We start from the raw sequence: 16587 nt of genomic DNA on the forward strand, positions 1-16587 counted from the left end.
AAGTTTGCTAATAATTCCCCATTTCAAACCCATCACTGCATACCTCTTAAACAACTTCAGTGGCTTGAGCTCCCACAGTTATTAATCACCAACTTGTCATAACTTACAAAAACCCAAAACAACCCAACAAAACTCCCGCTCGTAGGCGATTGCTGACTGTCTACATACCAAATCATCCACTCCACTCTGTCAACAAATCACTTCTCTCTATCTCATCAGCTAACAACAAAGCAGGCAAAGCTCTATTTTCACATAGTATAGCAAAAACCTGGAATAATTTCCCTCCATTCATGACTTCTGCATCAAATACCACACAATTCAAAAACTCCCTGAAGGCTCACCTCAAGTTCTTGGCTCTCTCCATGTGTCACTCAAACCTAAACCTGTTACCTCCACACTTTCTCTCTTTCTCTCACAGTACATGCCTTCAGTAAACATGCTTGGTACAAACATTATCCCTTAGCAAATATGAGCTTGTTGTAATTTTTTTTTTTTTTTTACAACAAACAGATTGCACGTGTAAATATTGCTGATCTGAATTGCCTTTACCATTTTCTTTTCTCACTAGATACTACTTGTATAACGCTTTTTAACACTATGTATAATATCAGTATTGTTGCTATTTGTGCTTATGATTTTATGTGGAGCTTTTCTCCCCGGGCCTCTGTTGTAAATGGACCTCCAGTCAGTCCATCCCGATAAACAAAAGAAAAATAAATAAAATAAACTGACATTGCACAACCCAAATCAGACTTGGAGGTACCAAGAGCTAAAAATAAACTTTCACGTAAGTATGCGTCTTTGCCTTCAGAAAGTAAAAATGTTACTGTCTGAACTGGTTTTAGAACAGGGCACATAAAATGTTGAACAAATAAGCAATAGTATACCTGTAAACACTGTTGATGCTAGCCAGAAAGCTATAGCCAAATGTAATCCTATGCAATATGATGATAACTACTAGAACTGTAGAGGACAGCCTTTTTTTCATAGGGTTTGTACTAAACTTGTTAAATGTAGTAATTTGTAGAATAGGAAGAAATAGAATAATTGACTCAGAAGCATGACTACATTAATTAGTTCACTGTATGTTAGTATAAAACAACTAATAAACAAAAAACTGAAGTAATAAGTATACCTGGAGACAAAAGGCAGTACTCAATAACACAGCTAACAATACAAACTGTTTTAGGCTGAAGTAATAAGTATACCTGGAGACAAAAGGCAGTACTCAATAACACAGCTAACAATACAAACTGTTTTAGGCTGAAGTAATAAGTATACCTGGAGACAAAAGACAGTACTCAGTAACACAGCTAACAATACAAACTGTTTTAGGCTGAAGTAATAAGTATACCTGGAGACAAAAGACAGTACTCAGTAACACAGCTAACAATACAAACTGTTTTAGGCTGAAGTAATAAGTATACCTGGAGACAAAAGACAGTACTCAGTAACACAGCTAACAATACAAACTGTTTTAGGCTGAAGTAATAAGTATACCTGGAGACAAAAGGCAGTACTCAGTAACACAGCTAACAATACAAACTGTTTTAGGCTGAAGTAATAAGTATACCTGGAGACAAAAGGCAGTACTCAGTAACACAGCTAACAATACAAACTGTTTTAGGCAGTCTTTCACCTAGTAGCTGTAGTGCCTAACTAAACTGTTGATGTGATCATTAACAAATACTTTCTTAATTTGAGAGCTGTGGAAGATATGGGGGGGTTCAGTCAGATTTATTGCCAGAACGTCATAGGCCCAGTAAAGAAATAGATGCGGAAGTAGAAGAGACACAGAGGAATTCGAGTTGTCTCAGAGTGGAAGGGTTAAGATAACCTGATACTTAATCTTGCCAAAAGGCTCCAGTCATTAAATTAATAAAACTGGTTGTGATGGCCTCTCACTGGGCCAGTAATCACGGAGCTTGAATCCTTACCACTGACACTGGAGAAGGATGTTCACTTGGAATACAAATGGGTACACTCGGTATTTCCAGATGCAGTCCCGTATGCATAAAGCACAATTTCCCTTAAGAGCACACAGGAAACACACAGTCTGGGGTCTAGATTTCACCGTTTCTCTCCAGATCCCCAATAAGACTGCCCACTAGTACAGCTGTAGGGTTGGGTCCTCAGCTGAGTGTCCAAGCCAAGTCCTCCAGCACCCTCTCTGTGAAACCAGTGCTTCATGTCTCTGCCCCAAGTAGCTGAGAGAAACCCTCTTTGAGATTTGATTTACACACACACACACACACACACACACACACACACACACACACACCTGAGAAAAGCTGGCACAGGTTTATTAGCTATGCCTCCTTCTGCCCAGACTATAAGGCAGTTTCACTGCCAACAGTCAATTACTACAAGGCTCTTAAAAGTGTATCCAGTTATACTGAGTGAAGTAAATATTAATGCAAATGGTAATGTTGACCAAATGGCCAGGCTTTCAGGAGTGGCCAGAGTTATCACCCAATAAATATGTACAAATACTCTCAAAACTTGAATGTTTTCTAAAAAAAAGACCAGCCAAAATGAGTAGTTTTAAATATATTTAATAATAATAAAAGAACATGAAAATACTAAATATCTAAAGTAAACACCAAAGTTTCAGTAACAGGGAATATTATAAATAACACCGATAGAAAGTTTCACACAATTGTAGAAAAACAGTATTTAGCTAATCTCACTATCTATTTCTGATTGACTAAATTACTGCGCCCTAGTTAAGTTACTTACTACCGTAACTCACAATGATGTGGGTGAGTAGTCCTTGTCAGATCCCGGGCAGAATGCTGAGAGCAAACTCCTACTAATATCTAAATGTTATTTTTGGCATAGAGAATGACCTTTCACACATCTGGTCATCCGACTCGTTTCCCATGCTGTCGGCAACACTAGAAGCTGACAGGATTTTATCACCTGTGTGTTACCATACACACAGATACAGCTTTGCTCAGATCTCCTGGAAGTCATAAAACCATAAAAAATTCCACTCTTCCTACAGGAGCTACAACCTATTCTCTAGCTTAGACAGTGCGTCGCTGGATCCATTGAAAACAGTCAGATAACATCTTTATGGCTTAATCCATAAAGTAATTTAATTTAAGATATATGTATTAAAGTTTGCTGCAAAGGGTGGCTGCGATGGTGCAGCGGTTAACATTGCCTCCTCACAGCAAGACGTTCTCCGGTTCGATCCTCGGCTGGGGTGCCTTCTGTGCGGAGTCTGCATGTCCTCCCTGTGGTCGCATGGGTTTCCTCCAGGTGCTCTGGTTTCCTCCCACATCCCAAAGACATGCTGTAGGTGGATTGGACACGCTAAATTGGCCCTAGGCATGAGTGCGTGCATGTGTGTACCTTCTGTGGAAGGTTGGGCACCTGGCTGGCAACTCAACACCGTAAAACTCCACGGCCAATCATGACCAGACAGGTGATCTGCTGTGGCGACCCCTAACCGTGAAAAGCCAAAAGAAGGAGATGATTAAAATTTGTTGCAGCTGGATTGTGATTAACCTCTGTTCTTCCAGTATCCTCTGTTGAAACCTGTACATTTAATTCAGTTGCAATAATGCATTGATATTTATTTTTTTCCCAGCACGGCACACTGTTGATGCATTTTAACATAAGCAACTTTACAAATACATTTTTAAACACATGCATCTGTGGAAATCAGTTTGATACACAAAAGACATGCATTTATTTACAAACCTCCAGCTAGATGTGTTGGCATGCATTCACATCCACTGCCTTGTTTCTCCTGCCATGGCTGGCAGTATCTCACACAGGCCATTGTGGAAACTAACAGGGAAGGACCAGAGTTAAGAAGTAAATGTAGAATCTGCTGAGGGGCTAGATGAATATCATACTAAAAGAAAAGGGGAACTTGAACAAAAGCAAGCTTCATCCAGTATGCAGCATTGTAGGAGACAACTGGAGAAAACCTATGCAGCCATATGGAGGATGCACAGACTGTGCTTAGAAGGCACCTTGGCCAAGAGCCAAACTGAAAAAAAGAAGCACTGTGTGGCAGCAGTAGTAAATAGTGCAGCACTAGGCCACCCCTGTTCATTAAACAATTACTCCGTTTTAAAATGTAATCTCTTCATAATTGTATTATTTAACCAGTGTTTTAGCTCATTGTTTTTTTATCTGCGGACTGCTGGGGATTTAAGTTTGAGAGAGAAATCTGTTCACTAAAGAAACCACTAAGGGAGGAAGGAAAATTGCCCAAACATCTGATCTGAAGTAGGCAGACTTCATTTGTCTGCAACCTGTGGGTATCGGATCCGACCTCGGATCCGAGCCGGCATTTCAAAAGCTTAGGCTCCGAGCTCCTAGCTCCTCCCTCTTACCCATAACCCCTTGCCAAGCCCTGACTGACCTCAGATTTCGTTTGCCGCTCTCAAGTTGCGACGGATTCCTTGAGCTCCTAGTGCAGATAAGTTTTTCTGACAGAAAAATTTTCAAAAACTTTAACTTTTTTAATTTAATTAGTTAGAAGTGGTTGTGTTAGGCTTTCCTCTCTCTTTCTTTTAAACTTTTCTCGGGTTTTGCGTAGTTTGTGTGTGTGTGTTTGTTTGAGGCCTGTTAGGGCTTAACATGTCTGAAGCCCATAAGGCTGTATTCTCTAAATGTACCGAGTGTGGCCATAAGCTGTCCCCAGCGGATGGCCACACTCGTGCATCATGCTTGGGGGTTGAACACCTGTCATCTGGTTGTACCATTTGTGCAGGGTTCAACCCCCGAGCTTTGTGGGAACGGAGGTCGAAGCTGGTGCTGGCGGGACTTCTCCCTCCAGATACCGCCGCTTCTGCCCCTACTCAGCAAGCAGTTGCTGTGGGCTCTCCTCCACCGGCTGGGACTCAACCTCCCTCTAAGATGCCGGAGGAGAGAGTCTTCTAGGGAGAGAGAGAAGAAGGAGAGGCACAGGGAGAGGCACCACAAATGGAGAGCTGAAACCTCCAGTTCGGCTCCTCCATCTAAGCGGGCCTCCCCTGTGCCTTCTAGCTTTCCTCCTCCTCGGCTCCACTCCCCTCGGTTCTCTCCTGGGCCCGAGGAGGAGGAGGCTAGCCCTTCAGTGAGGTCCCCAAGGCGGCTCTCTAGGTCCGCTCCGGTGGCCTCCACCAGATCCACATTCTCCATGAGTGAAGCAGATATGGACCGGATGATGAGGAAATTCATCCAGGCCCAAATGCAAATGGGAGTGCTCCTAGCCCCCCCCCATCCGGGAGGGGCTTGACTTTTTCGCCTTTGGCTCCTTCTCCGACCCATACCATGGGTTCGGAGCTGTCGGCGCCGGGCAGAGTTGGATCCGGGGGTGGGTCGGATCCGATAGGTCGGCGCACCTCGGATCCGTCCCATCCCTTGAGTGCTTCGGGTACTTCGGACCCGACCTCTCGGAGCCGAGGACCGAGCCTCGGATCCGAGGGAGCTGGTGTGTCTTCGGCTCCGTCCAGGTCGGAGCGGTCTCTCGGATCCGACGGTTTCGGCTCCGGCTCCGATCCGTGCGTCGGATCCGAGTGGGGGTCGGCTCTCGGGGTTTAGAGAAGCTGGCTCCCCCTCGGCCTTCGACGTAGTGGAAAGGGCACTGTTGAGGACGTCCGGACCCCCGGTCCCTGCCACGGCTCCATCCCGCACTCCCTTGCAATTGGGCCAGGCTCCCACCAGCCGGCCCCAGGGACAGCCCGCCTCGATGTCCCAAGTAGTTCCCTTGGAACATCCAGCTGCGGAAGAGTACTCCTCGGACAGCCCCCCCGATGAAGTACCTCGGAAGCATAAGTGCAAAAGGAGGCACATGGACTCCCCCGAGTCCGTTACCGAAGACACAGACTTGGATGAAGGGGAAGGCTCCCCAAGATCACCCCTGAAGACGTCTCATTTGGAGACATTATGGAAATGTTAAGGATCAGGGGGGGGTGGTCTGCCCCCAAGGCTTCCTCAGACGAGTCTGTGTTCTTGGAGGCATTCGAGGCGGGCCCATCTACCTCTTGGGTGTCCCCTCCTGCCGACCCTCTGGTGGACCTTATATCCATCAGAGCGTGGAAGGATCCGGACACCGTTGAGCCTGTACCCAAGTGTCCTGACCGTATCCTTTCCCTCCGGACCGCACTCACTGGAGCAAGGGCCCCCAGTAGATGCCATGATGATGGCTGCAGCCACTAAGAGGGAATTGGCCCAGGAGAGTCCCTCTATGCATCCTCCGGGCAAGGAGTCCCGCTCGATGGATCGCATTGGGAAGCGAGTTTTCAGTTCAGCAACCTTCTCTTTGAGAGTGCTGAACTACATGGCACACGTCATCAGGATGCAGCGGGATCTGATTAAAGAATACGCTGCATCTCCCCCAGAGTCCATGTCGGGTGAGGATAAGCAGGTATACTCCACCCGAATGGCCACTCTTAGATCGGTTTCTAACACATCTATGCGGCTACTTTCTCATGCTACCGAGGGAGCCGCTAGAGCCAGTGGAGCAGGCCTAGTCATGAGGCGGCAGGCCTGGCTCCGCCACTGTGATTTCGCAGAGCCCTTCAAGGCGACTTTCGCGAATGCCCCCTTTGATGGTTCTGCCTTGTTTGGCAAGACTGTTCGCGAAACACTGGTCCAGAGCGAAAAGGACGGGAAGGCGCTGTCTGCCGTCGGAGTCCACTTCTCAGCTCCCCAGAGGTCCTTCTCGAAGAACCAAAAGGGACAGAAGAAGATGTGGTTCCGGAAATCGCAGCAGTCCCAACCTGCTCCGGATAACCAGTCCTCCCGTGGCAGAGGAGGACAGGGAGGTCGCCGTCCTAGAGGCAGGGGGGCTCCTAGAAACTTTGGGTCCAGAGAACCTTTCTCTGAGAGACCCACGCAGCAGCCCTGAAGGGTTGCCCGGCTGCCCGTCTCTGGAGGCAGTCGGGGCGCCGAGGCACCTAACTTCTTGGGAGTCCATCACATCAGACCGTTGGGTGCTTCACGTGATATCCAGAGGTTATACAATCCCCCTGTACAAAGTTCCCAGATCTCGCAGCCTCCCAGATGTTCCACCCGACCAAAGGGAGGCAGCAGCTATCGAAATCGAACAGCTGCTAGAAAAAAGAGCTATCCAGTGCGTCCCCAGATCAAACCGGGTCAGGGTTTTACTCCAGGTTCTTTTGGTGCCAAAGAAAACGGGGACTTAAGACCAATCTTAGATCTTTCCCTGCTGAACCTGTCAGTAACCAAGCAAAAGTTCCGGATGGTCACCCTTCAATCTATACTCCCCCTCTTGAGGGAGAACGACTGGATGTGCTCCATCGACCTCAAGGACGCATACCACCACATTCGCATGGACAGACGGTCCAGGAGGTTTCTTCGCTTCCGGCTGGGAGCCAGTCATTACCAGTTCAGGGTCCTCCCCTTTGGTCTCACCTCAGCCCCCAGGGTGTTCACCAAGGTTCTAGCGGTGGTAGCGGCCCACCTGAGGCTCCAGGGATTACAGGTCTTCCCGTACCTGGACGTCTGGCTCCTGACGGCATAATCAAGGCATCTTCTGTGCTCAGCCAGGGACTACTTTCTTCGACTAGCCCCAAGGCTGGGCATCACTGTCAACTGGGAGAAATCTTTGCTGCACCCCACACAAGCTATAGATTTCATAGGAGGAAGGCTAAACACCAGGTCAATGCGAGCCTTCCTCACTCCAGACAGAATTGCCAACCTGAAGTGTCATGTAGCAGCGGTCCTGCAACCATTTCCGACTGCAGCTTCGGTCCTGAGGGCCCTAGGTTCGATGGCGGCAGCTATCCCGCTTCTTATTCATGCACGCTTACGCATGCGGGTTCTTCAATGGACCCTTCAGCTTCAGTGGTCCCCTCTCTGTTCCTCGCTCAACACTCCGATAGCGGTCAGCAAAGCGTGCAAGGATTCCCTTCTTTGGTGGCTTCTTTCTCTGGAGCCCCTGACAGGGAGACCTTTTTGTGCTGCATTTCCCCGAGCCACAGTGACCACGGACGCTTCTTGCCTCAGGTGGGGGGGGGGGCATTCTACGGGAAAGATTGTCCAAGGCACGTGGAACCCCACAGAGACGTCGTTGCATATAAATGTCCTGGAAATGAGGGCGGTGCTCCTAGCGTTGCAAGCACTTCACCACGTTCTTCCTTCAGGGACTATTGCGATTCAGACAGACAACATGTCGGTAGTCTGGTACATCAACAAACAGGGAGGAACCAGGTCCTATCCCCTTTGTCGAGAGGCCATGAGAGTCTGGGAATGGGCAATTTCCACCAAACGCTTTCTGGTAGCAACGCACATTCCGGGAAAATCCAACATCCTTGCGGACAAACTCAGTCGCACCATTCTTTCACCTCACGAGTGGTCTCTCAATCCTCAGGTAGCGAAGAAGATTTTTGCCGTTTGGGGCAACCCTGTTGCGATCTTTTGCCTCTCCCTCAAACGCCAAATGCGACAATTTCTTCGCTCTGCTTCCCCACCAGGGAATTCCGAGATGCGCTGGTGCATGCTTGGCCTCCCGGTCTCCTTTATGCCTACCCTCCACTACCTCTGATGCAGAGGCTTCTGCAGAAAGCCAACAGTTTGGGGAGCAGAATGATTCTCATTGCCCCGTTCTGGCCTCGTCAACCCTGGTTCCCCTTTGTATGGTCTCACAAAATCAATCCACCCTGGATTCTGGATCCGATTCCGGATCTCATCTCCCACCCTCTGGGAATTTCGGTTCCCAATCTACGCACCCTGAAATTGACAGCTTGGCTGCTCCAGTTCCATCCTTGATTAGGACTCCCGGTATCTCGTCACCAGTCAAGGCCATCTTAGTGGCAGCTCATAAACCTTCCACCAGGCAGGTTTATCGGAGTAAATGGAAGAGATTCTCTATTTGGGCGGTTCAGAGAACTTTGGATCCTTTCTCAGCACCAATGTCAGCAGTGCTGGATTTTTTAACAGACCTCTTTCATCAAGGGGCAAGTTCTTCCACGATTAAGGTACAATTGGCAGCCATCTCGCATTATCACATTGGTCATGAGACAGCTCCCCTCATGACGGCGAAATTGTGCAAAACCTTTCTCAAAGGAATTTTTTTGTTGAGGCCTCCAGTCAAGGAGATTGTACCACCTTGGGACCTATCTTTAGTTCTGCAAGCCCTTACTGCTCCTCCCTTCGAGCCTGCAGTTTCTACAGACCTAAAGTACCTTTCCTGGAAGACTGCCTTCTTAGTAGCTATCACTTCAGCCAGAAGAGTGTCTGAACTTCAGGCTCTATGCGTCAAGCCGCCTTACCTTTCCTTCTTTCCAGATAGGGTATGCCTCAGGACCAATCCATCTTTTCTTCCGAAGGTCTCTTCAGAATCTAATATCAACCAATCAATCAATTTACCTGTGTTTTTTCCCAAGTACTCAAACAAAGGAGAATACAAATTGCATTCCTTGGATGTTCATAGACAATTACGATTTTATATTCACAGAACAGCTGGTCACAGGCAATCAGATCAGCTGTTCGTCTCCTTTGCTAAATTTGCTTTGGGTAAAGCAGTGTCTAAAGTCACACTATCTAGGTGGATTGCTAATTGTATTCTGCAGGCTTATGACACTTCAGGTAGACCTGCTCCTCAGAGGGTTACGGCTCATTCTACTAGGGCAGTCTCCACGCCAGCCGCCTTTAAGTCCCGTGGTGTCATTGGATGATATCTGCGCGGCAGCTACTTGGGCCTCGCCTCATACCTTTATTTCTCATTATAAGGTGGATGTTGTTTCCAGGGAAGAGCATCCTTTGGCTCAGCGGTGCTCCGGAACATCCTTCCATGACGGCCGCCCAAGATTCAGGTAGCTGGGGACTCTGTCCCACAGGTTGCAGACAAATGAAGTCTGCCTACTTCAGATTTAGAAGTTATGTACTCACCATAACGTTCCATCTGAGTAGGTGACTTCATTTTGATGCAACCATCCCCCCCTCCATCCCCCTGACCTTTATAGAGCGAGTATTTATGCTTTGTTCATGTACTGTAGTCAGTATTATTTAGGCAAACTCAATCTGAGGTCAGTCAGGGCTTGGCAAGGGGTTATGGGTAAGAGGGAGGAGCTAGGAGCTCGGAGCCTAAGCTTTTGAAATGCCGGCTGGGATCCGAGGTCGGATCCGATACCCACAGGTTGCATCCAAATGAAGTCACCTACTCAGATGGAACGTTATGGTGAGTACATAACTTCTAATTATTTCACTGCGGCCATTTTGAACTTGCCATGTATTCGTTAGGAAGTGCGTAGATGCTGCTGGAGGCAACATTTAAAAGCATTGTTGCATATCCATCAGGGCTAGAGTAAAAAGCAATTCAGAAGCACTCGCCTGGCACTCATGGCGGAATGTAATGCACAAGCCCTGAAAACATTCCTTTTTCTGTGAGGCAGCGTCATATGCAAACAGACCCACGTGCTCACACATTTCCATTATCGTCTAACAGAAGCTGATGCCAGAAAGAGACTTGAAACATATAGATACCATCATCTGGGCAGGGTTAGATATGGACGAATGCATCTGAACTGGGCAGGGAAAGAATAAAGGCATATTATGGTTAAGATTGTAAATGGAGAATGTCTCTTTATTTGTTACTGGTTTATTTAATTTATTTTTAGCTTTCTGATAAACTTTCTTCTTGATTGGTATTTTGTAATGTTTCTGAGACGAGTATTTCTGAAATAGTAATGTGGAACAATTGGATATAAATATAAATACTGAATGTAGCAATAGTAAAAAAAAACGAATATCAAAGTGTGGTATTCTTTATGCATTACTGCAGAAAATAGCAATAAAAATTCCACAAGATATTATTTAATTGCATTCTGACTTTTAACCTGTTAGCACGTTTTTTTTCAGATTTTAATGTGGATTAAAGCATCTTTTTCGTCATCCTGGTTTGTCTTCCTTGCTGTAACATTTTTAATTTTTATATTTACAGCCATTACAGGTTTTGTTTGCTGGAGAAGCCACTCACCGTAACTTCTACTCGACCACTCATGGTGCCTTACTCTCAGGACGGAGAGAAGCAGACCGAATTATCAAGTTTTATACTCCTGATTCTCTGCGTTCAAAGTCAAAACTGTGAAACACTAAGTGCACATTCTTACTTTGTCAAAAGATGTATGAATCTGAACTTAAGATGCATTTTAATGAATAGCACAGAAATATTTTACAGTGACATCATATAAATGACAACTTCATAGTGAGAGACACAGATATCCCCCTCACCAGACTGGACAAGGTAAAGATCACTTTCAGCTGCTTATCGGGTGCCAGGATCTGACAAATCATGCATGCACTCAAGTCACTCAACAACAAGTACGGTTATGACTCTGTCATAGTCCATGTAGGAGTGAATGACTTGAGACTTATGTCTAATGACTATATGAAGAGAAACATTATGGAACTCCGATTACGTGTCTCAGACAGGTAGGTCCCTAGCCCTAAGCAGGATCCTACCCTCACCCAGGATGATGCCACAATATAAACAAAAAATGATTGACTTCAGCAATTGGCTCATCTTCTGGTGTCAGTCCAGGGGGGGTCCAGTATCTGTCAGCCTGGGAGGATGTGGTAGACAAACCTTGCTGCTTTGCTAGAGATGGTCTGGACCCATCTCTCCAGGCTTTCGAATACTGGCAAAGACCCTTGCCTCCCCCATAGTGCCCTTTTTAGGCAATGTCAAAACAACAAATTTTCCAACATAACAAAATCTAATTGAGACAAACTCAGGGTTATACTGCTTAATGCTAGGAGTTTAAACATGAAACTGCACTGCCCATTTTAGAGGATGTGACAACTATGCAGTTACCGAGACATGGTTCAAGGCCGCTGAGAGCACCCCGACAATGCAAGGCTACAATGCCTTCCACACATTCATACCTCAAAATGACAGTGAAGCAGTCAAAGGTGGAGGTGTATCCATCTTCATTAAAGCCAAATACATTTCTAAACTGGTCAAACAGCATGACTCTGTCAAACTTCTCCATGTCCACTTAACAGTTTGGAAAGTACCATACCACATCATTGCTAGCTTTAGATTCCCCACCATGAACCAGGATAAGCACACCGCCTACCTCGATTTACTGGAATCCCTTGCCATACAACCTAACACCTTAGTCATTGCAGACCTCAACTCTTCTTACATAGACTGGGGGACATACACAAGCAAAAACTATACTTGCCCAGAGTTTCCCAGACTTTAACACAAATGCTCTGGAACAGATAGTTTGCACCCCCACTAGGATTCTAATGTTCTGGACATAGTCCTCACCAACATGGGGGGGGGGGTCATTGTGCTTCCCCATGCATGATGCACTCCTTAGGTCATACCACATATCAGTCTCGTTTGAAGTAACTACTGGAACTGACACCTTCACAGGAACAAAAATTTAAAAAAACTTTACCAAAGCTAACTACAGCGTGCTAACCAATGATATAAAGAGCATCATAGCACTTGCAATCCCAGACATCAGTGATCATTACATAGAATTGTACACAGATGCCCTGTACACTTAAGCGACTACGTAAACTGTGCTGTACCTGACCGGATCAAAAACAAGTCTTCCCGTAAAAACAAGCCACTGTGGTGGACTTCTAGTATAAACAGATTATATAAGAAGAGGAAGAAACTGTTGCCCAAAAGCAAGAAGGGATATCATTCTACAGAGGAAGAGTTCCCTGTTAAGCCTAAACAAGAAAATCAGAAATCTTTTAAAGTCTTCTAAAGCAAATTATGAAACTAAAATCGCATCCCTAGCCAAGGATAATCATAAGGCATTCTTTAACTACATCTGAATTCTAAAAGGGAATGCCCAGCTGTGTACAGAACTGGTTGTAGATGGGATCACTTATACTACACTGGAAGATGTCGCCAACCTGCTAGCTGACAGATTCAGAGCAAATTTCACCCCCCTATCCCCACAAACCTTATCCCAAAGCATGTCTGACACCAGCCCTCTGTCTAGTATCTCTAGGGAATAATAGGTCATGTCTGCACCCGCCAAGGCCAAAACATTACCTCAATGGGACCACATAATATCCCAGGTTAACTAAACAATCTGAAACAAGACCTAGCGGACCTACTTGGCGTTCTGTTTAATCATAGTTTGAGAACTGACTATGTTCCTACAGAATAGAGAACAGCAATAGTAATCTCCCTGCACAAAGGGGGGCCATCAAACCATAGGTTTAACCAGCCTCATCTGCAAGGCCATGGAAAGTATTATTATGGACCTTGCCAACAAGGGCATAGGCGACCTACAAATGCCAGAACTAACCCAGTTTGGCTTTAAGGGTAGATAATGGTTATTAAACCAGGTGGACTTCTTTGAGAATGTCACCAAGGCCATAGACGAAGGTAAGACAGTGTACACTGCATATTTCCACCTTGTCAGGGCTTTTGAAACACTTTCCCACTCTAGCATCGTTGAGAAACTTTCCCAGATAGGAATTAACCTTTACATTACTAGATGGGTAGCCAGTTAGCTGACCGACAGAACACACACTGTCAAAATTGGTGAATCCACATCCACCAGACGACCCATCATCACTGGAGTACCACAGTGGTCTGTGCTAGACCCTTTACTGTTTGGCATCTATTTCTTAGAAGTCCAGGCCAAAGTAGATGATGATTGCAAACTGTGAGCAAACACTGAGTCCCCCAACAATGTCAGCTTATTACGAGAACGGCTAACACAAACAAATGATTGGTACCAAAGCCATGGTCTAAAACTAAATGCAAAAAATGCATTATTATTCCCTTTGGCAAAATGGATTTCCTTACAAATTAGAATATTGACAGCACCCCCCCCCCCTGATTTCCAACCCAGTGGTGCTAGACTTGGGAACACAGGTTGATAGCAATCTGGACTTTGACCACTGAGTTTCCACAGTTGTAAGGAAAGCTTTCTATGTAGCACACCTCATAAGCAAGGGCATAGCATCCAGGTCAAGAGATGTTCTATAACTCCACTATACTCGACCCTCATCAGACCACTAACAGAGTGTAATGCACACTTTTGCATGTTCCTCTCCAAACACCTGCAACAGATGGAGAGACTTCAGAAGTTTCACACTAAGAAAATACAAGGACTCCAAACCGTGACTTACATGGCAGGCTGAAAGCCCTGGCAGTTTACTCTGTGTCTTATAGGATGCTAAGAGGTGACTTGTGCCTGGCCTATAGGGCAGTCTCCAACCTTGCCCTAATTAATAATAATAATAATAATAATTTATTGTTATTACACTCTCTGTAGTAGTTGTACTGCTGATAGGCAATTTTTGTACTGAAATTATTGGTAGATTGAAGTACCTTGAAATCATAAGACAAAAAGCTGAAAAATAAAAGGGGACATGCACACACACACACACACACACACACACACACACACACACACACACACACACACACACACAAAGATCGTAAAAGAAGAAAAATTAAGACCATAATGTTTCCTGTACAGCTTTTACCATTTATATATAGGAAACAAAGCTAAAGTTTCTTTTTCCCTCATTGAAAAAAAAATCAAATATTTTGTGGTCACAGAAGCTAATGTGATACTTATGTGAAATTCATCTAGGTAAATATTCAGCATTTTTGATCCACCAGCATTTATATCTGCTTGGCCTGTTAGATTAGAAAAAGAGAATGTGCCCACCAGTTTTGGACCTGAAGTTATTTTCCACTAGCAGTGTGCAAAATCAATATTTTCTTTGCATAAAGTCACCAGCAAGAGGAAGATTTGTTGTACCTTAATATATAATCTGCATGGTGAATAGTAAATGTGAGATAAAATCATTAGGTCTGTAGGCCTATTAGGTATTGTTGCATATGTTTTGCATAGCTTTTTGTGAGTAAGTACATTAAATCAGAAAAAAATGTTTGCCTATTCCGTGGTATTATTATAGGTCAAAAAAAGTTATTAGGGAGAGAAAATTTGACAGAGACCAATTAATACAAGCATATTGGTCTTGGAAGTATTTTTAAAACACTTTTATTACATGATCACTTACCAGATAGGTGCACATTCATTAATATAAAAGAAAGCAAACCGTATTAACCTTGGTCATGTCTGTTGGTCTTAGGAGTATTATGACAGTTACGTGAAGCATCCAAATTACCTAAGGAAGAATAAACTTTAGAAGTCCATCCTTTAGGAAGCATATTCTGCTATCTTATTACATTGTCTCCATACATACTGACAGGGTATAAGTCTACTTGCAGCAGCATGCAATAATCATGTTTCTATGCCAAACCAAGAAAATCAAAGGTCTTAAAAAAAACAACTGGATATTAAAGCAGATTGCTCAACCTGCTGTCTGCTTTAGTCCCTGTTCGTTGATACAGCCTCAAAAAATCACCCATGCAGCTTTAAAAACTAATCCACTCAACTGTTTTCCCTGTTAGGCTTCCTACCTTTCCATACTGTTTTACTTTCACTTTGAAAACCAAGTTGAAAAACCTCTAGCTGGCTCTGAAATGATGATGCCTCATTTGCCAGAGCTCTTGGTCTAGCTACCGGGACGTTTCTTCCCCCAAAGTGATGTAATCCTTACCTAATTTGCATGCTGTATAGATAAGCCAGTGGACCTCCCACATTTTGATGTCAGAGCTGCCTTGCCCAGCCCACTCTTAACCTAGCAAAAATGTCAAAATATAATCTCACTTTTCTGAAGAGCCCTACCAATATGTGACAAAGTACAGGCAGAAGACCAGTAACAGCTGCAAAAACTAAGCGCATACATTTGCAATGACCATGCGTAGACATTAATTGCATGTTTTTACATAAGAAGCAGATGTCTGTCACAATTAATCGACAACACTACATCAGAGTACAAGAAGTATGCAGTATCGTAGTTTTCTTAAATTACCACTTAAAACAGCATGTGGGTGCTGTCATACAAGTCTGTGAAATATTTTGCGTTTATAGTGCATCATTTGTTAGCTATTTAACCCAACAGGAAGGAAAAATAAGTGGGAGTTTGATGCTTGGCAAAACAGTGATTATTCCCAGTGCTGTGGAGCTTGGTTCTAGATTTGACAGGAGGAGTGCAACAAAAAGTCTCCCACTGTAAGGAAGGAAAGGCTGACAAGAAAACAGTGCATTAGTCTGGTCACCTGCTGTGAGCTGTCAATCACATGCAGATAATGGGTCAAATTACCCGTAGCTCTTTGACAGCTAGGGAAGGTAGGTGTGAAGGGGGAGGGGTGATACTTTGATTCACAAAATAAATCAACTTAGCATTTCTAAGAATAAAGAGCAATAAAATGCACTTTTCAGTTCTGTTCTGTAGCATTTGCACTGCTTGTGTTTGAAGTAGTCATTGAAAAGGGATAAAATTCTAACCAAAAGTAGGTGACTATAACACAGCAGTGAATGCCTGTAAAATCAGTGCACTGACAGGAGCTTTAGGGAAAATGTGGCAGATCTGATGCAATTTTTTTGGAGACAAACAATGCATTCTGGGATACTTAGAGGCAGACTAAACAGTCAGAATTATTTCAAGATGCCAGACACCATGTGGTCAGAGTCAGAAATTGCATATAAAAATATCTAAAAAGCTCTAAATAGTCCCAGAGTGGTGTTAAAATGTAGGAAACACCAAACCATG

General features: G+C 44.6%; 1 protein-coding gene across 2 annotated transcripts in view; it reads left to right on the forward strand.

Moving 5' to 3' along the window:
* LOC122789461 (peroxisomal N(1)-acetyl-spermine/spermidine oxidase-like) overlaps positions 1-11517 on the forward strand; it is a 474880-nt gene extending 463363 nt beyond the window's left edge. For both annotated transcript variants that reach the window (XM_044056939.1, XM_044056936.1), the window contains exon 8: positions 10913-11517. In XM_044056939.1, coding sequence (XP_043912874.1) covers positions 10913-11059 — 147 coding nt within the window. In that variant the 3' untranslated portion in view covers positions 11060-11517. The remainder of the gene's footprint in view (positions 1-10912) is intronic.
* The last annotated feature ends 5070 nt before the right edge of the window (positions 11518-16587 follow it).

This window comes from Protopterus annectens, chromosome 14.part0 (assembly GCF_019279795.1).
Source record: "Protopterus annectens isolate FY-2018-M chromosome 14.part0, PAN1.0, whole genome shotgun sequence".
NCBI lineage: Eukaryota > Metazoa > Chordata > Ceratodontiformes > Protopteridae > Protopterus > Protopterus annectens.